Source organism: Monoraphidium neglectum, assembly GCF_000611645.1.
Source record: "Monoraphidium neglectum strain SAG 48.87 unplaced genomic scaffold scaffold00072, whole genome shotgun sequence".
Classification (NCBI taxonomy): Eukaryota; Viridiplantae; Chlorophyta; class Chlorophyceae; order Sphaeropleales; family Selenastraceae; genus Monoraphidium; species Monoraphidium neglectum.
Genome location: NW_014013556.1, coordinates 1 through 22,615, shown reverse-complemented (window position 1 = coordinate 22,615; position 22,615 = coordinate 1). Strand labels below are relative to the sequence as shown.

Here is a 22,615-nt window from a genome sequence, read left to right as displayed (position 1 = left end):
GTGCCCGGCAGGATGCGGCGGGTCACAAAGCTCTTTGCCAGGGCGACTGCTGCGCCGTTGTTGCAAGACGCCTGCGCGCGCGCCACGACTCGCTGCACAAACAGGCAGCCGGTCGCGGGGTCGGCCGCGACGGTCTTGGACACGGCCTCGCTCCACGCCTGGGCCTGGGCGCCGCTGCCGCGGCAGAGGACGGTGGCGGTGGCCTCCACGACGGCGCCGTCGTTGCCTGACGCGATGGCCTGGGACATAGCCGCGCCAAACTGGCAGAGCGAGGGGAAGGGTGCAGGGACAAGGAGGGCACACGAGTTTGGACGGATGGGGGCGGAGGGAGGGCCGCGAGCGAGGCTGCGATGAGAGAGCATTAAAAATCTTGCAGGACAAGAAAAGTGAGGGTAGCGCAGCGGTCAAAATTCCCTGCTACTGTGATCCAGGGATGTACTTGTGGCAATGGGAGCAGGGCGAAGCCCAGGGCCAGCTCAGAACCCGACACAAAAACAGCGACTCACCAGGTCAGCGAATCCGGAGCCGAAGCGGTCGCCCCACGCGCCCCGCGCCTGCGCCAACGCGTCCGCGGTGCCCAGCGCAAACTGGCCCACGCCGCCGCGGGCCTGCGCGGCCGCGAACGCCGCGGCGGTGGCGGACACGAAGCCGCTCCGCAGGTCCCCGCCCTCCGCCATGGCCATCGCACCGGCGCGCGCGTACAGGTTGGCGAACGACCCCTGGTTTTGGCTGGCGGTGAGCGCAAACACGTCGCCGACGGACGCCGCGCTCCCCGCGCGTGCCGAATCCAGGAGGGACCAGGCCGCGGTGTCTGGGTCCATCCCGCCTGCGATGGCGCGCGCGGCAGCGCTGGCGTCGGAGCCGACGTAACGAGTGAGGGTTGGGTCAACGCTGGGGATGCCGCCGTTGGCGGTCGCGGTCGCGGTGGCGGTGGCGGAGGCGGCGGCCGGGGCCGCGTAGCCGTTGCGCGCCAGCCAGAGGTTGGCGAAGTAGTGCTGCCTCAGGAGGCCCAGGGCGATGCGGGTGTTCTGGCCGAGCAGCCGGCGGCCGCCGGGGGGGCCGACGGCGACGGGGCGCGCTGGAGCGGCCGCGGCGGCGCCGACGCAGAGCAGGACGAGCAGAGCTGCGGCGGAGTACAGATGAGGGTGGGGTTGTGCGGTCTCATGAGACAGGGAGAAGGCTTGCCAGGGGCAGTCACTGCGCATGCAGCTGGCGTGAAGCTGGTGACACACTGAAGGCTCGCGGGTCCTATTCATGCCGCCTGCGGGCCTGATCGCGCGGATGCCTCACCTGAGGACGCGAGGGACTTCATCACGCTGGAGGAGCTGGTCGATTGCGGAGTGTATGGGTGGTCAGCTCGCGGGTAAAATTTCCGCGCGCTATCCTGGATCTGGGAAGGGAATGCGACCTGTTGACGGGTGCCGCGTCGAACGAAGTAATGGTAATTGACATGAAAGGTGGGGTGGAAGCGTGGCTTTATGTATACCTGTCACTCGAGAGCGCTGATAACCATCAGATAACGCCCGCAGCAGTGGCTTGCGGGCCCTCACTGATGCGCCGCCGCCGCTGCCGGGAACCTGGCCGGCACCCGAGATGGCACTCGGCAGCGACGCTGATTATCGATTCTGAAAGCCAGCGATGACCTGCCTGTGTATTGCTGGTAACGAACGCATTGGGTGTGCGTTTGCAGGCCGCTCCCGACAGCAAGCAGAGTGCAGCAAAGGCAGTTATAGCAGGCCCGGGTCAAAGGTCACATCAGCTGGCTCTTGCTCCTCATGCCACCTGGCAGCCCTGCCATCACTTTGATCGTTACTCCCCCCCCTTGCACTTCCTGAGCTGCCCTGCCTGTCGATGCCCTGCTCCCCTGCAGCCCCACGCTTGCAGCTGTGCCCGCACGCCGCTGCCGACCTTCGCGACTGCATCCCGTCGTGTCCCCTCCCCTCAGTCCGTAATCCTACTTGCACACCCCTGATCCTTGGCAAATCTTACACCTGGATGCAGTCCTGCCCAACCCCTCAACAGGGCACAAGAGCAGCTGCCCCCGCAGCAGCCCAAACCATTGACGCCGCCGCAGCCCCGCGCCTCGTCAGCCGCGGGGGGCGCCACGGCCCGCCGCTCGGGCCACTCGCGGCCCGCGCGCGCCTCAGCCCACGCCCACATAACCCCGCTGCGGCGCCGTGGCAGGCCTAGTATAAGGCGGAGTCAGCGGGGGCGCGCGCTGTCCGCGGCCGCATCAGAACTTCAGCAGGTGCGGGCGGTCGCCGTCGCGCAGGGTGAAGCGGGAGCCGAGGTAGCCCTTGAGGTCGGCGCTCAGCGCGGGCAGCAGCGCGGCGTCGAGCGCCTTCTGGTTGGCCACGTACTCCGCCGCCAGGGGCTTCTTCTCGGCGTCCCCCTGAGGGTTGGTAAGTTGGGTGCGTGTTTAGGAAGAACGATGACGCAGCCACATATGGGGGCAGCTGCCGGCTGGGGCGCGGTGGTTGGGTGCGGCCAGAGCGCCGCACGGCGCGGGGCCCGCCAGGCTGCAGCACGGCAGCCCGGACGAGCCAGGGTTGCCGAGCATGTGGGGACTGCAACCGCGGGCTCGCGCGTCAGGTCTGCGCCATGCGTTGGCGTTTGCGTGGGCCCTCCCACTGCTCGAAACACCAGCGGCCTCTGCTGTATACGACGCCGAACGCCAGCAAGATTCTGCCAAGCCGCCTCCACGCTCCACCCTTCCTCCCTCAAGCTTGACCATCGTCATCGTGCGGACACGCACGCCTGCACGCGCGCATTCCCCCTCCCAACACACACATTGTGTCTCTCTCTCACACACACGCAAACACACACAGTCATTCACACACCCACACACCGTACAGCTCCCCCCGCGCACCTTGAAGAAGTCGTCCTCGCCCTTCTTCTTGGCCTTCTTGTCCTCCGCCGCCTTGAAGTACCCGTCAGTGAACTTGGCCAGGTCCAGCTGCGGCAGCTCCACCTGGACAGGAGGATGTATGGACGAATGGCTGGGGCAGGAGCAAATGCTTGCTTCGACTGACAATGATAAGGGATTCAAAAAGCGCTTGGCAGAGAGGCACAAGGTGAACACGCAGCTGCGGCCGCTGTTGTTGGGCTACCACAGCTGCCGGTCCAATAAGCGCCAGCGGAACGCCGTTGCGTGGCTGCTGTGGCCATGCTTGGCCGCGCAGTGGCTGGGTGGCAGGGGACTCCGAGCGTGCTGCACAGCGCGCCGTTGATATTCAACTAGTGTACCCGGCTCACAGTGTACCCGGCCCACAGAGGGACAGGTCCTCTGGAGCAGCTGGTCCCATTCACTGCTTTCGGCGTCTCGTCGTCCTCAACCCATCTGCCGGGACTGCCACATCCGGTGCACGCCACCTCCTCCTGCAGCCGACTGCCGTGGCTGCCGCATCCAATCGCTGCAGCAGCCAAACCGGCCCCCCTGCTTTGCCTTGTCCTGCCCCGCTGCATGATGCTGCCGGCGCACGTGCTGCACCTGGCACGCGTGATACCCTTGCATCCGCTGCTGCCGCGGCCGTCCCGGCCCCACTCCACGCGCTCGCATGCGGCACCACTCTCCAAGTTCTCCTCCTGCTATGTTCGCCGCCGCACGCTTTCTCCCACCGGCCCTGCGCACCTTGGTGCTGGTGGCGATGACGTAGGCCTGGTTCACGCGGCGCGCGGGCACGCCGTTGACCTTGAACGGCCCGGTCACCAGCAGCAGCCCGCTTTCCAGCTGCTTCAGGAACACCACGCGCTTCCCCTTGAAGCGGCCCGCCAGCAGGATCAGCACCGTGCCGGGGGTGATGCTGGCGCGCAGCTTGGTGGGCTTGCGCACCGCGCGGACAGAGAGCGGCTTTGCCACATCGTCGGCGGGGTAGAAGCGGGGCGCCTTGGCGGCGGGCGCGTCCGCCTTCTGCTGCTTGGGGGTGGTGGGGAACTTGCCGCCGTGCTTCTTCTTGATCGCCCACAGCCCGCGCCGCTTGTAGGTCTTGGACCGCCCGTGGGCGGTGATGCCCTTGGCGATGACCGTGGCCTTCGCCTGCGGCGCGGCGCAGCAGATCGAGCTCGGTCGGTGTCGGTCGTTTGCTCACCAGTGGCAGCCCACCGCTGGCGCGTTTCAGCAGGCTCAAATATCCTCTTTCTGGTATGCTGTGCTGAAAGGCCTTCCAGTTTCAGACCGCAGCAAGACGCCACCGCGGCCGGGCATCGAGGCGTGCTTGCTGCACCCGTTGAACAAACTAATAATGTATGAGATGGAAGCTCTAACACAAGCGCTGGTGTTAGCTGCACCCCGCAGCCAGCCAGTGATCCTTGCCGCGGGCGTCCTCTCCGGTCTGTCCTCGCACCATTGTGATTGTGTAGGAAAAGGGCCTGGATCTAATCGCCCAAAGAGGGAGGTGCGAAGCGTGCCAGGGACTTTGATGTCCCGGTGGCAGCACACGGGCAGGCACTGCACTGCAGCTGCTGCTGGTGCAGCGCACTGCCATGTGCCTGTTGCGAGGGCCCTCAACAGCACCGTCGTTTCGTTTTGCTCTCCTACTATTAGCCTCGCCAACTGAGGTACAAACTTATCGGCATCGCGAGGCTGCCAGTGTTTGGAGCACAGCACAGCCACTGCAGCAGCAGGACTGGGCACCATGCTGGTCGGCAAGGTGCGTTAAGGAAAAGCTGATATTGACGCTCAACCTATGCGCCATCAATGCGCGCGCGTCCCCTTGCTGAACGGCCCGACTCGCCTTTCACTGTTGGCAAACTCGTCCACGGCGGTGCCTTGCAATTTGGTGACCGCTGGCCCCGCAGAAGGCCTTCTTGGGATCGCCCCTGGCGCAGGCAGCGGCCCCATGCCGTGTGCAGCCTTTTCGCGCCGCGCGTGGCGCAGCAGTGCGTGCGGCCGCCGCCGAGCCTGCTGAGCGGCTGCGCCTGCACAACCTGAGCCCCCAAGAGGGCTCGCGGCGGGACGAGAAGCGCAAGGGGCGCGGCTATGGTGGCCATCAGGTGCGCGCCAAGGTCATGGCGCTATGCAAGAGTTTGGCTGGGGGAGAGCTCGGCAGCTGTGCAGTGTCAGGCAGGCCATGTTTGACCAAGTCAGGCTGCCGACTGGCCTAGAGAGAGCCTTGAGGCGGCGCAAGCTTGCTTGCAGGCGTGTCACGGTCTACGCGGCCGTGGCGGGCTGGACGCATTCGGGCCGCGCAGTTAACTTCAGGCTGCCTGAAACAGGGGTGTCGCCACGGCTGGCGGTCGACTTGTTGGGGGGGGGCAAGTTGTGGTCGCAGCAGCAAGGTGGTGACGCCGGCGCCGTCAGCAGCATTTGGCCGTCATGTGGGACGCAGGCTGCAGCAGGCGCAGCGGCACGGCAGACGCCCCCTCTCCAACCCATGCCTGCTTGACGCTCCGCCTCGGCCCCCACCCCCGCCCCTGCCCCGGTACCCCCTCTCTGCGTGCACAGGGCGGCACCTGCGGCTTCGGCACGCGCGGGCAGAAGGCGCGCTCCGGCTCAGGCACGCGCCCCGGCTTCGAGGGCGGGCAGATGCCCCTCTACCGCCGCCTGCCCAAGCTGCGCGGCATCGCCGGAGGTGAGGGCAGCCTCAGCTCGCGCGCGGCCTGAAATGCCTCGCGCTGTGCCGCTGCATGGGCCACCCCGCGGCCTCGGACTACTGCGCCCGCACGGCCCGTCGCCGCAAGCGTGCTCCTGCCAACAGACGTGTCCCTCAGCACGGCTGCCTCCACCCGCCTGTGCGCATGGCTGCTGCATATCCCGCGCGGGCATCTCCCCAAAAGCCAGATGTTGCTGGCGTCCCTCTCACCCCCAACCAAACACCAACGCCCCCTGCGGCCCCAGGCATGTCCGCGGGCCTGCCCAAGTACGTAGTGGTCAACCTCGACGACCTCGACAAGGCCTTCGAGGCGGGGTCCGAGGTTACCTTGGACGCGATCCAGGCCAAGGGTCTCCTCAACATCAGCGGCCGCGACACCAAGCTCGGCCTCAAGGTGGGCGGCGCGGCGCATGGGCATGCGCAGGGGCCGCCTGCTCGTGCCACGCGCGGCTCGCTTGCTGACGCGTTCAGGCTGATGCCTGCTGGCATGGGGCCGCGGAGGAGCGGGCGTCGCCGAGGGAGCCTCCTTTTGGTTCCGCCTCCACGATCAAAAGCGCCGGTCCAGCACGAGGGTAACGCGTTATGGTTTGTTCGGGAAGGCGCACGCTCCGCGGCTCTCCCCGAAACGCTCGGCCCGTCACACAACAACCGCCGCCGCTGCGCTGCAGGTCCTCGGCAGCGGCAGCCTGAGCAAGGCGCTCACCATCAAGGCGGACGCCTTCAGCGCCTCGGCCTCCGAGAAGATCGGCGCGGCCGGCGGCAGCGCGGAGGCGGCGGCCGGGAAGGTCAAGTGGACGCGGCGCGCACACGAGAAGCGCGTGAAGGAGCTGGTGGCGGCGGGGCTCGACCCCAAGAAGGAGGCCGCGAAGAAGAAGGCCGCGGCGGTGGCTGCCAAGAAGAAGTGACCGACCGACCGCCTCGTTCCTTGTTTTTGAGCCCTTTATGCCACCGAGTAACTGATTCATCTGACAGAGCAAGAGGAGGGGCTACACACACGAGGGGCTCAGGCGAGCTGCCCGCTTGCCCGCCTTCTGAGGGCTCGGCATGGGCCCACCGCGGCAAGGCTGCAGCTGCGTCTTGCGTGTTGCGCGAAAGGGCAGATCAGGAAGCCGCTTTCGGTGCCTTCACCATGTGGCGAGCTGCTGAGCAGTGCCAGCAGAAAATGCAGCCACCAGGGTCAAACGCATTCGGCGCGAGATTTGTCAGGCATCTGTTAGCTGCAACGCCCGGGCCGAGGGCTGTCTCTGCCCATCACTGAATCCTTGGACCCGGGCCCTTGCAAGGCAGGGCGCGTGGGCGCCGCGGTCCGGCAGCCGCTAAGGTCGAAGGCTTAATGCCAACTCAAGCCTCACATCCCAATCCAGCCCGGGTGCAACGCTGGCGAAGCACGATGGCGCAGGGACACGTTCTCCAGATCCTTGCCCCTAGGAGCTGCCCTGATGGCCTTTCCACTCCACAGCCCGTGCGTGCGCAGGGCAGTCCTCTGCTGGCCGCACACTCAAGCTGCATGGCCGCCACATGCACACCCTCAGGCAAACCGTGTGCCTTGAGGCCGACTGAAAGGGGTCTAGGTACAGTACCCCAAGCTCGTCAGGCTGGGGCTGGGTTTTCATGGCGTGATGGTCCAGTGGTTACCGAGCACAAACTGTGCTCAAAGCTGACTTCAACAAACCCTCCCTGTGTCAGCACATTACCATGATAGCTGGTGATGCACGCAAGTCTCACAGGAGGAGATATGCACAAGTTGCCTTGGACCCAGTTATGTGGGCGGCCAGCGCATTCACGGCCAGGGTTGCAGCTCATACGGACTGCCCACGCGCACATGAATAGCGCGCTCGGCGGCATACATACACAAAAAACAAGGTCAGCAAAAAATGGACCGGTTATAAACACCAGTCAAGTTCCCTGCGCCTTACTGGCAAAGAATCAGACACCCTCTTTGCGAGTGCATCCTACAGTCAGCCCGCTTTGCTGTCAGCACGCAGCAGGGCTGGCGCTCGCGCTCCTGCCCGATTGGCCCCCAGGCGGGGCGCTAGCGACAGCGCCTCTACACATGCTGACCTCGTCCCTCGTCACTTGTCACTCGTCCCAGAGCTCCGAGAGGCTCTTGTAGGGGCCGTTCTGAGCGTCGACTAGGAAAGTGCCCGGCACCATGCGCGTCTGCGGCAGGCAGGCAGACAGCGTGGGTGCATGTGTGGGTGGGTGCATCACGGGGCCCAGAACAGGCGCATGACGGGCAGGCAGGGGGGGTGAGGGGATGGGCAACCGGCCTGGGAAGATGCAAGGTCACGGTAGCCCACCCCATCTGAGCCTGAGCGGCGACAGGGTATTGACTCAACGCGGCCTCTTGTCTCAACGCCAGCCGGGTATGATAAATATCTCTCTTCACATTCAACGGAGCCACAGGCTCGTTTGTAGCTGTCATGCCCAACTTGTCAGCTATGACTCTGATGGCGAGAGAAAGCAAAGACCCACCTGCGGCTCGATGGTGCTGAGCGCCTGGAAGTCCTCTGGCTGGATCACCAGAGACGCTGCGTCCAGGTTTGCACGGATGCGCTCCGAGTTGACGCTCTGAGGATGGAGTTGGGTGATGTGGTGTGGGGACACATAGCGCTGAGTGTGAATGTACGTATTGTATTTGGTCGGAAACTGGAGTTTGCTTTTCAGAGGAGCCACGGCAGCAATCGGAGTCAACATAGGAAGTGGGCAGAGCAGGGCGCGACAAAGCTGGCTGTGGCCGGGCAAACGGGTTCAAAGCCCCAGCGTTCAGGGCGTGAAGCCAGATCAGCAGCACGTTGGGTGCAAGGGCAGTTCCTAGCTAGAGTGGCAACACATCTGGCACACCATCCTCCACAGCCCGCTGCCCCAGCCACCCTCCCCTCCTTGAAACAAACGGCTTCCTCTGCACACCTTTGGGAGCACGCTGGTGCCGCGCTGCACCCCCCAGCGGATCAGCACCTGTCAAAGCGAAGGGGGCCGCCGCGGCTTGGTTGCATCGTTGAGTTGCGGGGCAGCCCCTCGACCCCAGCTGCCGCCTTGCATCAGGCGCGGCGCCGATGCCAACGGCGCGAAGACCTGCCCGTGCGGGCCCTCCCTTTATGGGCCCGCTTAATTTACCATCAAGCAGTCAAGCGTGATTGAATCAATCAGACCGGCAGGTTCTGTTGGCAGCAGCCACCAGCGCACCATTCAACACCATGGATTGACCCGGCTGAAACGTCAACACGGGCTATGCAAAACCCCCACCTGCGCGGGAGAGCACCCAAGCTTCTCGGCCACCCGCTGGACGACCGGGTCCTTCAAGGGGCTGGGCGCGTCCGCGGAGCGCTTCATGATGGCGGCGCTGTCCGGTGACCCGAGGGGGCTGTAAGCGGTGACGTGGATGCCCTTGGATGACGCCCAGTTGAAGAGCTTGTCATTGCGCCAGTAGGGGTGGGCCTCCACCTGTGTGTGTGTGTGTGTGTGTGTAAAGGTGCGTGCGTGTGTGCACGTGCAAGTATGCTGGCCCGTGAGTGAGTGTGCACGCAGCACGCACACAAGCCACTGGGGGTGATTCGCATCAGGGTTTGTGTGGTGATGCATGGCGAAGCATCACCACACATAAATACGCGAAGACGCTGAAGCTCCGCGCCGCATGCATGCAGGTCATGGCACGCACCAAAACCCACGTCCGCGCGAACGCACCTGCAGCACCGCAGGCGTGATCTTGGCGCCCGCCAGTATGGCCTCCACCTTTTTGGGGCTGAAGTTCGACATGCCGATGGACCGCACCTTGCCCTCAGACACCAGCGCCTCGAGGGCCGCCCACGTCTCGGACAGCGGCGGCGAGACCTCGGGGCCGGAGCGGCCTGAGTGGGGCCTGCGCGTGGGGGTTGGGAGGGGGGGTGTTGGATGAAGGTGAGCCGTGACGCGGCGCATGGGCTTGCAAGCTGGTGGGGTGGGTGCAAATAACTCGTTTTGCACAGTCACGTTGTGGCTGGTTCAGGTGCGCCCACCGGGGCCCCTTGGTGGTGATGTTGCAGGTCGGGACCCAGGTCACACCCCAGATCAGGCCCTACATCACATCCCAAGATCACCAGTGTATGATGTACAGGTCAAGGTAGTCCAGCTGGGGGGCGCGATTTGGGGGAGGGTGAGACGGAGGGAGTTGGCTGCGAACACCGACCAACTGGTTGCAGATCAAGATGCGTGCAGTGCAGGGAGACCAGGTGCGAAGGCATCCCACAGACAAGGGAGCTGCCAATGCAACAAGCTGGATTTGGTGACAGGACTCAGGGATTTCGCACCGCCACAGCCCCCGGCTTGGTGAGTCTGCTCGGTGCGCAGGGCCCGCCGGGATGCGCCGCTGCCCTTCGGTTAACCCGTCACCAACCGTCGCAGGAGGCCCGCCGGCGGGCACGCCCTCCACCATTCACTACCGCAATCAATCCTCTATCCGGCCCCCACCAGTGGGTATGCGCCCCACTGTTGCACTGTACTGGCCGCACCTGGAGGTCGCTGAGCGTCTTGAGGCAGGCGTCGCGCACGCGGTGGTGATCCGAGTTCCAAAGCTTGGACGTCACGAAGATCTGGTCCCGAGAGATCACGCCCTCGGACAGCACCTGGGACAGCGCCTCGCCCACCTGAGGGGGCGACGGAAGGCAGATAAATGCGACGGCGGGACGGGGAAAACGGCTAGCCGGGTGATTGATGGTCGCCTAAACAATCCAGGACCAGCACCGTGCTCTGGCACTTGAGTGCGGGGAGCGCTGCATTTGAGACACCGGCGAAGCCTGTGTGATGCAGCAGGCCGCTCGGCCAAACGCCTCCTCGGCCGAACGCCGCCGCGGCCAGCTGCGAAGGCCGCCAAGCCTGCGGGACGTCCACCCCAGGGCTGCACACAATTGCTACGCCCGGCGAAGCCGGCCAAGCTGCGTAATCAACGCGATCGAGTGCAAGGAAAAGGACGCGCACCCACACGCGTTTCGACAGGCGCATGACGGGCGGCCGCCGCACGTGCAGGCAGGGGGCGACGCGCACCTCCTGCTCGTTCCCATAAACCGCCGCGGCGTCGATGTGGCGGTACCCTGCCCGCAGCGCCTCCACCACTGCATCATGCACCTCGCCCTTCTGAGACTTCCTGCGAGTGTTTTGGCGGGAAACGTGCGAGGCCTGGGCAAGTGTGGAGGGGGGGAGCTGAGCGGCGGGCCGTCGCGGCCGCTCAGCGATGCGGGGGCGGGGCGGTTTGGCGCGCACGAGAGAGTGAGGCCGGGCGATGTCACGTGCCAAGGGGTGCGGCCCTGCAGCGCCTGCTGCGCAACTGAGTCGCCTCACCAGGTGCCTAGTCCCACAAGAGGGATCCTGTGACCGGTGTTGAGCTGAGCGGTGGGGCAGAGCTCGCCGAGGCGATAGTGATGCGCTGCGCCGCGGGCGGCGCCGTCAGCGCGTGCTTTCTCATCCGCAGCCCGCTGGGCCTCGATCTTTGCGGCTTCTGCGGAGGACGGCTCTCCAGCGCCTCGGAAGTCCTTCACCTCCACCATAGTGCAGAGGCGATGGCGGACACGGGAGATTACGAGCGGGTAGATCAGGCGTAGAGAAAGCGATTCAAGCTACCACAAATAACCAATCGTAAACGAAACGTTGCGCTGTAACATGTAGCCCATGACAAGTCACTGTAACCCTGTTTGAATGCGTCGGGTGTGGTCACCAGGTCTACGCAATGGGCGCCTCCCTTTCTTTTCATGGCCTACCGGTAGCCCCTTGACTGCATGCAGTGATGGCTGCAATATGACTGCAGATTGCTGGTGTGGGTGTGAATCCGCCCTGAAATTCGTCGATGCAGGCGGTGTGCCAGGGCGAACCAGGCGTCCAGGTTTGATGGCTGGAAGAGACGGAGATCCCCGAGCATGCCAGGTGGGTCACGTGCAGGCCCTGCCGGCAGCACAACACGCCAGCTGCCTTGGGGATCCAGATTGAATCAGGTCTTACTGAGCTGGTTCCGTCAGCAGTGTGCCTCTCAACATGAGTGCTGTTGCGTTGGGGTGAGGTCGGGTACATGTTCAGTTGGGCAGGCAGAGTGGATTGTGGTTGTGAGTGTTCGTGCTGCAGTGTGTGCGCGCTTTGTATGCATGGGAGATGTACCTGATCACGCAAGCAGAGACGAGTGTGAGTACGTCTGCTTGGCCATCGTTTATCGCACGACAGGCATTCACACACCCGCCAGCCTTTTGGTCAGTGTCACTGCGGACACACCAGACCTCGGGGCACGGAGCGCCGCGCGCCCCTCCTCCTGAAGACACTCCCGCAACAACGTTTCACTCATATGCAGGCCCGAACATCAGGATGCGATTGACTGCAACTGTCGACGGTGTGCTCACCGGTTGAGCTCGCGTTATGCCCGTACGGTATTCGGTGTTCGATCGCGAAAGGTGGACTGATTTTCGATCGTGCAGGGCGATAGATATGGACCACATCGCCACGGCGATCCTGCTGGCGCTGGTGAGTTCCCCATGCGCGGTTGTCGTCCCCGCTCGTCGTCGCCGCCGCACCCTGCTGAGACGCCGCCAGCCCACCCGTCGCCGCGCCGAACGCCCCGCTACCCCGCTCGCCCATCGCGCCGCCCCGCCTGTCCGCCCGCCAGGCCGCCCTCGGCGCCGGCGCGCTGCTGCTGGGGGCCCTAGCCCTCGTCTGCGTCCTCGTGTCACGCCCGTGGGACCCCCGGTTCCGTTCGTACGGCGCAGTGGCGGCGCTACCGTTCCCGGCGTTCCGCGTCATCTGCTCGTTCTTCGGCGCGTGCGAGCGGCTGGCGGCGATGAAGCCCGGGCCGTTCAGGGTGGCCGAGGTCACCGGGCTCTACGTGCAGTCTCAGGTCGGTGGGCGCCGCGGCCGCGACAGCCGGGCGCACCCGGGCCCATCCTGGCAGTTGCCGAGCAGTTGCGCGTGCAGTTGCAAGCGCTGCGCGGGACGCCTTGCCAGGCACACAGAATATCCGGGGTCCTCAAACCGCCCGGCTGACGGCGCAGCTTACGCAGCCACTGCTTGCACGCTCCCTCTGGCCTCTCTAGTCGCCGCCCCTCGCTCGACGACCCAGCATGCAGCTGCGCAATCCATGCAGGCCTTGGCATCCGCAATCACCTCAATCAACCATCTGTGCTCATCCGTTCCAATTTGCTATCACAGGTCTTATTCACCCTGAACGAGCTTCGCATACCAGACGCCCTCGGGGGCGGCCCCAGGACCGCCCGCCAGATCGCCGCGGCCGCCTGCCCGGCTGCTGACCCCGAATGGGTTGAGCGGCTCATGCGTGCGGCCGCGTCGTTCGGGCTGGTGACGCGGCTGCCGGCCTCCAGAAGAGTGTCGTGGTGGCGAAAAGCGGCCGCGGCCAAAGTCGTCCCATCTGAACCAGACAGCGGGGGCGAGGACCACGGCGTCCCCGCAGGTAAGTTGGGTGGGGTCCGAACGACATGGTGGCGTCACCGCGCGCTAGCAACCGCTGCGGTCGGCTCCCAAATTCTTCCTGTTGACAGGGAGCCCCTGGTTTGAAGGCTGCGAGTCCAACCTCCGACGGAGGCTCCGCCCCTTGCCGACCCTGGCAGCCAGCACGCTCGCGCCTCCTGAACGCTTTTTTTTGAGCACCGCCAGCAGCGTCATTGATCAGCATCAACGCCAGCAGCCACTCCTACAGGTCGCAGTCCAGTGCGCCCCCGCCACCCCCGAATTGCACTCGCGCGTGCTCTCTGCTCCTGCAGGCGCTGGGCTGCTGGGGGATGCGTTTGCGCTCAACGCAGTGTCCGCCTGCCTCCTGCCCGACCACCCTGCCGGGATGGGCGATTTTGTCGCGCTGTTCAAAGACCACTATGATGGCCTGGCACACCTTAGCGAGGTCAGTCACAGCGTGGATGGTGTATACGTTATGCTTTGTCGTCTCTGCATCGTGTATGCATGTATGAACGGTGTAGTGTGTTGTGTGATCTCTGATTATCTGCATGATCAGAGTAGGATCTTTCAAGCACCACATGGCATAGCCAGTATATGGCAGCGTGCCGCGTCTGAGGTGTGATAACGGTGGATTTTTCAATGGACGGGTTCAGCCGACCGCGCACGGGCTGCGTGCCGGCGTGTGGTGGCGGCCTTGGTCAACAAAACTTTTGAGGTGGCGGGCGGCCCGTTGGCGTGTCTTCGGGTGTGACGTCCTTGCCGGCCTGCTGCGCTTTCTTGATGTCAACGCAACCCATCCACCGCCGAGCCGGGCGGCCGCAGCCCTTCACAAAGTCATATCCCAAGAACCTGGATGGCTCCAGGAGCGGGCGACCGCGGGATCTTGTAACCATCCTAATCCTAATCCTAATATTGCACATCACGACCCTGCGCACCATGTCCGCGCGACGCGCAGGGCTTGCGGCGCGGCGTTGTGCCTTTCAAGCTGACGGAGCTTTCCAAGGGCCGCAGCTTCTTCGACGTTGTCGCGGACAGCGAGCGCCACGCCAAGACCTTTGACGGCGCAATGCGGCAGGTTAGTGCGCGCGCGTGTGTGCGCGACGCGACGAGACCTGACTCATCAATGATATTGGGGCTGGCGGCGACGCGCCAAGCGGAGCGAGCGGGAGGGCTGCAGGGCCAGATTCTGCATTGTTCAAGATGCCTGATGGCTGGTCGAGGCAGTTCATTTGCAGCAGCTTTAACTTTCGTTGCTGCATTCCTGCCGGTCGCTGACCTCCGCATTCAACACGAGTGGGTGGCTGCTGCCGAGGTTTGCCTTCCTGAGGCCCCCGCCCCCCCTTTTCACACTGCAGGTGGACAACATCAGCGGCGGCTCCATCCTCCGCGCCTACCCCTGGAGAAGGTGGTCGGCCCGGGCGCACCGCTTGGCTCGCCCGGTGCCTGGCGCAAGCCTCGTGCAATGTGCTCCCTGCTAGCAGCCTTGCCTGCTCGCCTCCGCTCCCCCCTTTCTGTTTTGCACACGTCCCTGGGGCCTTACTTCCAGATATGGCAGTGGAACCTGCACCACGTCATCCAAGATCCAGATTGGCGTGCGTCTGTCACGGTCGACTGCGCCGATCTCAAAGGTCAACCCCCGCTGGCCCCTAGGTTTGACCATGTGGTTGACGTGGCGGGTGGCAACGGCCAGTTCCTTGCGCGCCTGCTGGCCGCGCACCCCAAGCTGCGCGGCACGCTGTTCGACCTCGCGCCGCAGGTGGAGCGCGGGAAGCAGGTGAGAGCGCGGCCCCTCAAAGCCGCATGCGCGTGAGCGCGTCCGCTGCAAGCAGCGCTCTAGCGGCGGGCCTGCAGCGCTGCTGTGCCCTTTTGATCCCCTGGTTTCTGGTGCAGAATTCAGGGGGCCCCTGCCACGTGCCCGACATAGTCTGTGCTTTCTTTGGATGGCTCAGATTCCTGTGCCCTTGCAGTGCAGGCCCGCCTCAGGGTTTCCCTTAGGCATGCTGCATACTCATGCCGTGGATCCGTGCGCGACCTGCGTACACCTGAAATGTGTGGGCACGCGTTTGCGGTGCTTGCGCTTGGATGGGCCTGGTCAGCGCCACCAGCCCTCATTTAATTCCAGCCTGTGCGAAGCGTGCGCACCCCTGCCGGCGCCGTCCGCCTCTCACTCCCTGCCTCGAACGCCCTTTCTTCTGCATGCACCCCAGTGGTGGCGGGAGCAGCACGCGGCGCTGCTGCCAAGGGCGTCGTTCGCCGCAGGTGACATGTTTGACCCGTCCACGCTCCCGGCGGGCGCAGCGGCGGGCGACGGGGCAAAGGTCGCGTACGTGCTGCGCAATATCCTGCATGGTGAGAATTTGGGAGGTGTGGTGGCGGGAGGTGGGGATGGTGTGAGGGGGGGGGGGCGATCGAAGCGGAGAGTGGGACGGCGAGGGGCCGGGGTTATGCAGAGGGGTTTGGCATCCTCCTTGGCCAGTGGCACACGCCGCTCCCTGGTCCAGTGAACCTGTCCGAACGCGGAGCGTGTGTGCGCGCACCTGAGGCAAGGTGGCCGTAAAGCAGGGTGCTGGCTAGCCGCTGCCGCACAGCAGGTGCTGCTCACCCCACGTGTCCATGCTTGTGGGTGCCGCGTGCCCTCATGAGGCCATTGAGCCGACCCACATTCGCTTCTGCGTTGCTGCTGGTCCCTTCCCTTTGGAAACCCTGAACAACACCCTGTACTTAGCCCTAAGCCCTGCCCTCTGCTGGCGCCTGAACCCTGCGCTTTGCTCGGCGCTGCGGATGCGACAGATTGGGATGACAAGAGCTGCCTGGCGATCCTCGGGGCGATCAGGGAGCATATAGAAATCGTCGGTGGCGGCGGTGGCGACGTCAGCCAGGCGGACGGCGCACCCGTGCAATCGCAGCAGGAGGAGCGGCAGCAGAATGGCCGACGGGTGGAGGCCGAAGCCAAGGGGCGGCAGGCTGCGGGCAGGTCAGAGAAAGACGGTGCGGCCGCCACCAGCTGCTCGGTTCGCAGCGAGAAGCGGCGCCGGCGCGGGTCGCCGCCTGCCGCGCTGCTGATCGTCGAGGCGACGCTGTCCGACGCCATCCTGCCCTGCAACCTCAAGCACCGCCACGTCAGCGACATGACCATGATGATGGTTTTCGGGTCCGCCAAGGAGCGGGATGAGCGGCAGTTTGGTGCGCTGCTGGCGGCGGCGGGCTGGCGGCTGCGGCGGGTGGTGCCCACAACGGGGCTGTATGTTGTTATTGAGGCGCTGCCGGCGCCTTGACCACGCCATCCAGCTGGCTGGTCGGGCGATGCTGAGTGTGCGCCTGTGCCTGCGCTGTGATTTCTGGGGTGGGGATGACAAATGGCCCCCACCTCTGCTTTTAGCGGTGGCTTGTTTGCACAGGACGCCAGCAGCCAGCGGCATGCGGATGCTAAGCATGCTGTTAGACGCGCCTGTGACTGTGGGTGTGATGGTGCGCAGGCTCGCATTTTTGCAGGGTGGCCAGAATCATCCGCACCCGCGTGATTGCGCCGCAATCATCTGCATGCGCACACAACCAGTTGGCTCCTGCCCCCGAAGGTGCATGCTCACTCATCTCATAGCTTTGCTTGTACGATAATGTATCCTGCCATCTGTGATGGGATGCCCCTCACCAACTGACGTGTGAGCCAGGCTGCTTGCTTCCGCCGCCGCGCGTCGAACTGCACTTGCTGCCGAGCCTGTATTTGTCTTTAACGAGGTCCCGGAGATGACAGCAAACACACTTGGACCAGCTACCAGTATGCATGACTTTCTCTTCGCAGCGCAGCATTCCTGGCGCCCCTGTCGTGCTGCATTGCAATCAGCAAGTTGCCCGCCAAGCCGTCCCTGGCCGCCATCCGGTCCGATAGCTGGCTGCACCCTGTGCGTACAGTCATCCGTCACCTGGCCCAAGGGTGTCAGGTCGCTGAGCGCGGTACGGTATGTGTGATTCAGGTGCGCGATCATAGCGTTGAGATCCCGTGGCAAGGAACGTTGGAATAGACCTCGGCCGTGTCCGGCACACCGATGGTCCCGCCTCTTCCGCAGTCAAGCACCACACGCTGTCTGTCCCGGAGGCTTGGTCCATCTCGCTAGGAGCCTTTTGTGTCTACGGTTCTTTTGACTTTTGCCGCGCGTAACCCGCAAATAGATCGGCCCGCGCAAATCGCCCAGACCACAACAGCAACCGACCACACGCAGCCCAGGCGCCACACAGCGATATAAGATATCACCCACGAGCCTGCACCAGCATCGTCGGCAGCACCCACGCGGCACGACGCCAGTCGAGAGAGCGACGCAGCACTTCGCACGGCCCACTCCGCCGCGTCACCAGGCCGCCCCCGTTAATCCAGGTGGCACGGCAGAACCAGCGCATGATGATGGCATCAAACAGCTTTGAGCGCATGATGGCGCCACCGCGGTGCTGTTTTGGACACGTGTCGGTGGAGGCATGCAACCCTGGAGTCCCGCAGCCCGAACAATCATTGCGTGCCTCTGCCGCGCACAGGGCGCCCCCGCCTGACACCCCGCCGCGGCGTGCGCTGACAAACATCTGCCCCTGCGCACCCGGGGCCGCCCGCCGCGCCCACGCACCGCAGCCGCGCAGCGAATCGACCATGCTGCTATCGGTCACCCAACGTGCCGCGATCTGGGTGCCCTTCCTGGCGTTTGCACTGCTCTACACCCTCTTCTTCATATGCACCGGCCTTGCAACATGGAACCCCAAACTGTGGAACGAGGCCAAGTCGCGGCTGCTGGCCTGCGGCCGCCGCCGGAAGCGCGGCGGCGCTGCCGCCGCCGCGGCGACGCCGAAGTCACCAGCCGCTGAGGGGGACGCCCAGGCGCCCGCCGCAGGGCGGCCCCGCAGCGCGCCCGCGGCGCCGCGGGCCGCGAGGCCGGCGGTGCTGACGTGGCAGGGGCTGGGGTGTGAGTACAACACGCATGAAGGCGTGAAGGCCGTCCTGCAGGTGCGCCCTCCTCAATCCCCCCGCCCAATCCTACCAGCACGATCGACAAACGCACGCCTGGCAGCCTCACGCTGCACGCCGCTGGGAGCCCGACAAGGCCTCCCCTGCCCCACGGGCCTCCGCGCAGATGAGCGGCCAAATCCCCAACGCGCTGCAATTCTCACCTTCGCCCCCGCCCTTGGCCCGCGTCTGGGTGCGCAGGACGTGAGCGGCGAGGCGCGGCCCAAGGAGATGGTGGCGCTCATGGGCCCGAGCGGCTCCGGCAAGAGCACCCTCATCGACATGCTCGCGGCGCGCAAGAGCACGGGGCGGCTGTCGGGGGACGTGCGCGTGAACGGCCGGCCCCGCACCTCTGCAGGGTTCAGGCGCATCTCCAGCTACGTGCCGCAGGTGGGTGACATGTGCGCACATGCACGACCCAACATCTGAGAGGCAGTGTTGTTCAGGTCTGTCAGCACAGTGTGAATGTGTGTGTGTGTGTGTGTGTGTGTGTGTGTGTGTGTGTGTGTGTGTGTGTGTTGTCATCCTGGACCTTCGGTGCCGCACCCCAGCTTTGCAGTGTCTCACAGCTTTGACATCCTACATCTCTGCAACCAATTGCCGATCACTTCAAATGCGCCGTCACTCAACTCCAACCGTTCATGTTGCACCGGGCAGCTGCCCTCCTGCACCTCACACTTGCCCCCCCCAAAAAAAACTCGACTCCCATCCCCCAGGAGGACAACTTGCTGCCCATTCTGAACGTGGCAGAGACCTGCCGCCTCTACGCCAACCTCACGCTGCCGCGGAACACGTCGCCGGACCAGGCAGCAGCAAGGGTGGAGGAGGTCCTGCACGCTATGGTGGGCGGCTGATGTGTTTATGCAGACACGTGCCAATCTGCATTGGCACGTGTGTGTGTGTGTGTGTGTGTGTGTGTGTGTGTGTGTGTGTGTGTGTGTGTGTCTGTGTCTGTGTGTGCGCGTGCGTGCGCTCGCGCATTGGCACGCCCATGTCTACGCGCAAACATGCAAGAGTTGGCGAGATTCTGGTGGGTCTCAAGGTGGGCAGCTCGGCAACCCTTGCGTGTGCATGCGCGTTTGTATTCGCACGTGCACACGTGCGTAGTGTGATTCGGAGACATGGTGGCAGGCAAACGCAACGCACTCATGAGTGATCGTGCCGCAAGGCCCAGCGCTCATATAGTCAATCCACGGTTTCCTCTTGACCCCCACGTTGCCGTAAGTGAGGGCGCTGGCCTGACCGCACGCCGGTCAACACTCCTCTGACCCCAGTCAACGCCCCGCTGCCGTCTGCACAAATCACCCCAGGGCATGGTGCAGGCGCACGACCGCCTCGTGGGCGGCGTCCTGCCCGGCGGCCTGCTGCTGCGCGGCCTCAGCGGCGGCGAGCGCAAGCGGCTGTGTGTGGCGGTCGGGATCATCGCCACGCCGAGCGTTGTGTTCCTGGACGGTGCGGGCCAGCCCAGTCCACACATGAAACGCCAGCCCTCCCCGTTTGACTGCTTCAATTCACTCAAATTTATTGAGAAGCCGTCATAATATCCAACGTATCACGAGCCTGGGAGACGGCGCTCTCGTGTGCCACCTCAACGAGTCTCGGCAGGGCTCACGGGCCGCCACTCAAGGCTGCGCCGCCGGACCAGCTGCGGTGCCCCGCAAACTGGCACATGCCTCGCGCCTGCTTTGCTGGCGCTTCTTGGCGCTCACGTCGCCGCCACGCCTTGCCCCGAAACCCCCACCCCCTGCAGAGCCGACGACGGGCCTGGACAGCTGCGCGGCCTTCGCGGTGGTCAGCCTCATGCGCCGCACCGCCCTCGAGTCCGGCCTGACGGTCATCGCCTCCATCCACCAGCCCTGCTCGGCCGTCTTTGCCGCCTTTGACGCGTGCACCCTCCTCGCCCACGGCCTGCTCCTGTACCACGGCCCGCGCGGCGCGATGGGGGAGTGGTTCGAGGCGGGGCTCGGGCTCGGGCCCTGGAACCCGGCGGTGCACGGCATCGTCAGCGACTGGGCGATGGACCTCGTTTCGGTGGAGTTTACCAAACCAGTGGTGGGCGGTTATGGGCGGCCTGCAGTCCAGGACCTGCCTGCCGAGCGCTTGTCCTGCGGCGCATTGAGTGTGCACGCAGGGGCCGGGTTTGAGTGATGCCTGTGGGGCTCCTTATTTGTTCTTCCTTCTAGACACTGCACGCAAGGCGCGCTGGAGCCACGCATCAGCCAGGGTCGTGCGCATGTCCGCAGCTGTGCACCTGAGCTCTGGTGGCTGGCCGTGCCGACAAGTCACGCGTTTTCGTCTTTTGTCAATTATCCGTCATTCCGCTCAGGACCACGGCCGCACCATCAACAGCTACGAAGAACTTCGCGCCGCAGCCCAGAAGTTCTCGGTGACCTACCGCGCCGGCCGCGACGCATCGGCCTTGGAGGCCGCCGCCGAGCCCGACGCCACTGGCCAGCGTCGCACACGCGCGGGCGGCGCCGCCGCCAAGGGCGTCAGCGCGTGCGCCGCGCACGGCGACGCGAGCGGCGGCGACGGGCGCACGGACAGCGACGGGGAGTTGGACACAGAGCTTGGCTGGGGGCGCGCAGGCGTGGTGGCGTCGGCAGCGGCGCATGGCAAGAGGCTGCGAGCGCGCGACGCCGGGTCGAAGCACAATGACAGCGGCGGCGGCTTGGTGCCCGCAAGCCTGGGCGCGCCCGGGGCTGCGGCGCGCTGCGATGCTGGGGGCAGCGGCGACAGGGCAACCTGGGTGATGCAGTTCAGGTGGGCCGGGCCTGTGCTTTAGAGTTGGTGGTGGTTGGTCGGCCTTGGCACGACATGTCTTGCTTGTGGTCGCAGGGCTGCCCAGGTGGTGGATATTTCAGGGACCCACCTGACAGGGGACTGCCTGCTTGCCCCTCCCAGCCGCGAGCATGGGGGGCCCCTAGCCCCCATGCGGCTGCCTTGCGCGCTGCCAACCTCGCAACGTGGTTTGCACGTTGTTTCATGGGTTTCCTAGGCATGTGACATGCTTTGGGAGTTGAGCGGCCTCACCAACGCACACGCTGCATGCCGCCCCCCAAGGATGCTGTTATGGCGCGAGCTGCTGTCGACGATGCGCAACCCGGTTGACGTGGCTGGTGAGAGCCGCCGCCTGCGAGCCATGTCTCGCCTGCCAAAAGCGAGCTTCCCGCTCAACCTCCTAGCAGCCCGGCCTGGCGCGCTCCGCAGCGCTGGCGCAAATTGCGATATGCTAGAGGAGTCATGAGGTCTGGGGTGAGATATGATATCTTAATCCGTCAAAATCTCTGCCCCTCAGGCCGCATGATGTGCTTCTGCATCCTGGCTGTCTTCACTGGCACTGTCTACTGGAACCTGGATGAGGGCGTCGACGGCATGAGGTGGGCGGCCCGCTGCCTGCGGCTGAGAATGAATCTGCACGCGTTGAGGGAGGTTTTTGGCGTTGGCGATGGGTGCAAGCCACCAGGCCCAGACACTGGCGATGGGTGCAAGCCACCAGGCCCAGACACAGCGTGCGCAAAACTGCCAGCCGGCTGCCCGTGACACAGCGGCCTGATGGGGGGCGTCTCGCGCCCCCCCCACTGCCCACGCCTGGACCTGACCTGACCTGACCGCCGGCTTGCCTGGCCGTATCGGCCCTTCCATGCTCGGGTGCTCGCCCACGCTCGCCGCCCGAAGACCTACGCTGCAAGCATTCAATTTTTGTTTTCCTGCTGATGCTATGTTCCCCACACTCTGCACGCACCCATCCTGCACCACACACCCCCAGCCATACCTGCCACACCGCCACCCATCCTCCCAACTTTTTCCCACCCATCCTCCTGACACGCCCTACCCATCCTCTGGACACACACTGGGCACCGCACATCAGCCTGACTTACGCCCACCCGCCCTCCTGACTCACCCTCAACCATCCTCCTGGATCACCCCAACACAATCCCACCCACCCTTCTTCCCCAGTCTCATCCACCCTGCCCGAACTGCCCCCCAAACTGCCACCCATTAAAGGAACCGTATCAACCTGCTGTACATCAACGCAATGTGCCTGCTGCTGATGCCCTTTGTGTACATGAGCCTCTACGCACAGGACAAGCAGACCTGTGTGGCAGACTTCAGCGCCCGGCTGTACAGGTCAGTGCTCTGTGTGTGCTTGTCTGTGTGTATGCATGTGTGTGCGGGAGCGTGTGTTGTGTGCGCGCATGTGGAAGAGAAAAGCTGACGCGGGGATATTTTACACAAATGGATGCGGCGAGTCCACCTGGAGCCAAAACATCCTGATGTTACGAAGTGCCCAGCCGCTGTCTCACCTCACAATACGCCTGCTGAAATCACCCGCGCACAGCGTCAGCGCTTACTACGCCGCAAAGCAGTTGGCCGTGCTGCCCTTTGTCATTGCCAACGTCGGGGTGAGCTGCAACAGGTGGCAGCAACCATGTTTGTCCCTGGGGCGTTCCAAGGCTGTGACCTGGCGGCAACTTGCGGCAAACCGCACCAGCACCATTGCAGAGCCGGTATCAAACATTGCAACCGCCCCCACCCGTCACTACCCGACACCTCGCCACCTCGCTACCTCATCCCCACCCCCCTATCCTCCGCTGCCGCCCCTCCCCCCATCCCCCATCCC

At 64.7% G+C, this 22,615-nt stretch overlaps 6 protein-coding genes across 6 annotated transcripts in view; 3 read left to right on the top strand and 3 right to left on the bottom strand.

The window, feature by feature from the left end:
* MNEG_0818 (hypothetical protein) overlaps window positions 1-1,312 on the bottom strand; it is a gene marked incomplete at both ends in the record, with an annotated part of 2,044 nt that extends 732 nt beyond the window's left edge. The window contains 3 exons of the mRNA XM_014050699.1: window positions 70-239; window positions 507-1,123; window positions 1,291-1,312. Of these exons, the coding sequence (XP_013906153.1) occupies window positions 70-239; window positions 507-1,123; window positions 1,291-1,312 (809 nt within the window). The remainder of the gene's footprint in view (window positions 1-69; window positions 240-506; window positions 1,124-1,290) is intronic.
* A 921-nt stretch (window positions 1,313-2,233) lies between these two features.
* On the bottom strand, window positions 2,234-4,346 carry MNEG_0817 (60S ribosomal protein L6; the record flags this gene model as incomplete). Its single annotated transcript, XM_014050698.1, has 4 exons — window positions 2,234-2,392; window positions 2,870-2,971; window positions 3,632-4,036; window positions 4,344-4,346. 4 exons carry the CDS (start codon window positions 4,344-4,346, stop codon window positions 2,234-2,236), a joined length of 669 nt encoding a protein of 222 aa, XP_013906152.1.
* Window positions 4,347-4,634: 288 nt separating this feature from the next.
* MNEG_0816 (50S ribosomal protein L15) lies at window positions 4,635-6,496 on the top strand (the record flags this gene model as incomplete). Its single annotated transcript, XM_014050697.1, has 5 exons — window positions 4,635-4,649; window positions 4,798-4,992; window positions 5,444-5,570; window positions 5,837-5,985; window positions 6,260-6,496. The coding sequence occupies 5 exons, from the start codon at window positions 4,635-4,637 to the stop codon at window positions 6,494-6,496; spliced, it is 723 nt and encodes a 240-aa protein (XP_013906151.1).
* A 1,174-nt stretch (window positions 6,497-7,670) lies between these two features.
* Window positions 7,671-11,110, bottom strand: MNEG_0815 (aldo-keto reductase, putative; the record flags this gene model as incomplete). Its single annotated transcript, XM_014050696.1, has 9 exons — window positions 7,671-7,751; window positions 8,067-8,162; window positions 8,502-8,549; window positions 8,838-9,035; window positions 9,276-9,450; window positions 9,587-9,645; window positions 10,079-10,213; window positions 10,545-10,710; window positions 10,905-11,110. The coding sequence occupies 9 exons, from the start codon at window positions 11,108-11,110 to the stop codon at window positions 7,671-7,673; spliced, it is 1,164 nt and encodes a 387-aa protein (XP_013906150.1).
* A 922-nt stretch (window positions 11,111-12,032) lies between these two features.
* On the top strand, window positions 12,033-16,282 carry MNEG_0814 (O-methyltransferase family protein; the record flags this gene model as incomplete). Its single annotated transcript, XM_014050695.1, has 8 exons — window positions 12,033-12,068; window positions 12,211-12,442; window positions 13,319-13,452; window positions 13,963-14,082; window positions 14,363-14,412; window positions 14,658-14,781; window positions 15,215-15,356; window positions 15,798-16,282. 8 exons carry the CDS (start codon window positions 12,033-12,035, stop codon window positions 16,280-16,282), a joined length of 1,323 nt encoding a protein of 440 aa, XP_013906149.1.
* A 1,358-nt stretch (window positions 16,283-17,640) lies between these two features.
* On the top strand, window positions 17,641-21,597 carry MNEG_0813 (hypothetical protein; the record flags this gene model as incomplete). Its single annotated transcript, XM_014050694.1, has 9 exons — window positions 17,641-17,991; window positions 18,193-18,381; window positions 18,708-18,833; window positions 19,302-19,443; window positions 19,742-20,043; window positions 20,318-20,754; window positions 21,055-21,110; window positions 21,290-21,371; window positions 21,540-21,597. The coding sequence occupies 9 exons, from the start codon at window positions 17,641-17,643 to the stop codon at window positions 21,595-21,597; spliced, it is 1,743 nt and encodes a 580-aa protein (XP_013906148.1).
* Window positions 21,598-22,615: the final 1,018 nt, after the last annotated feature.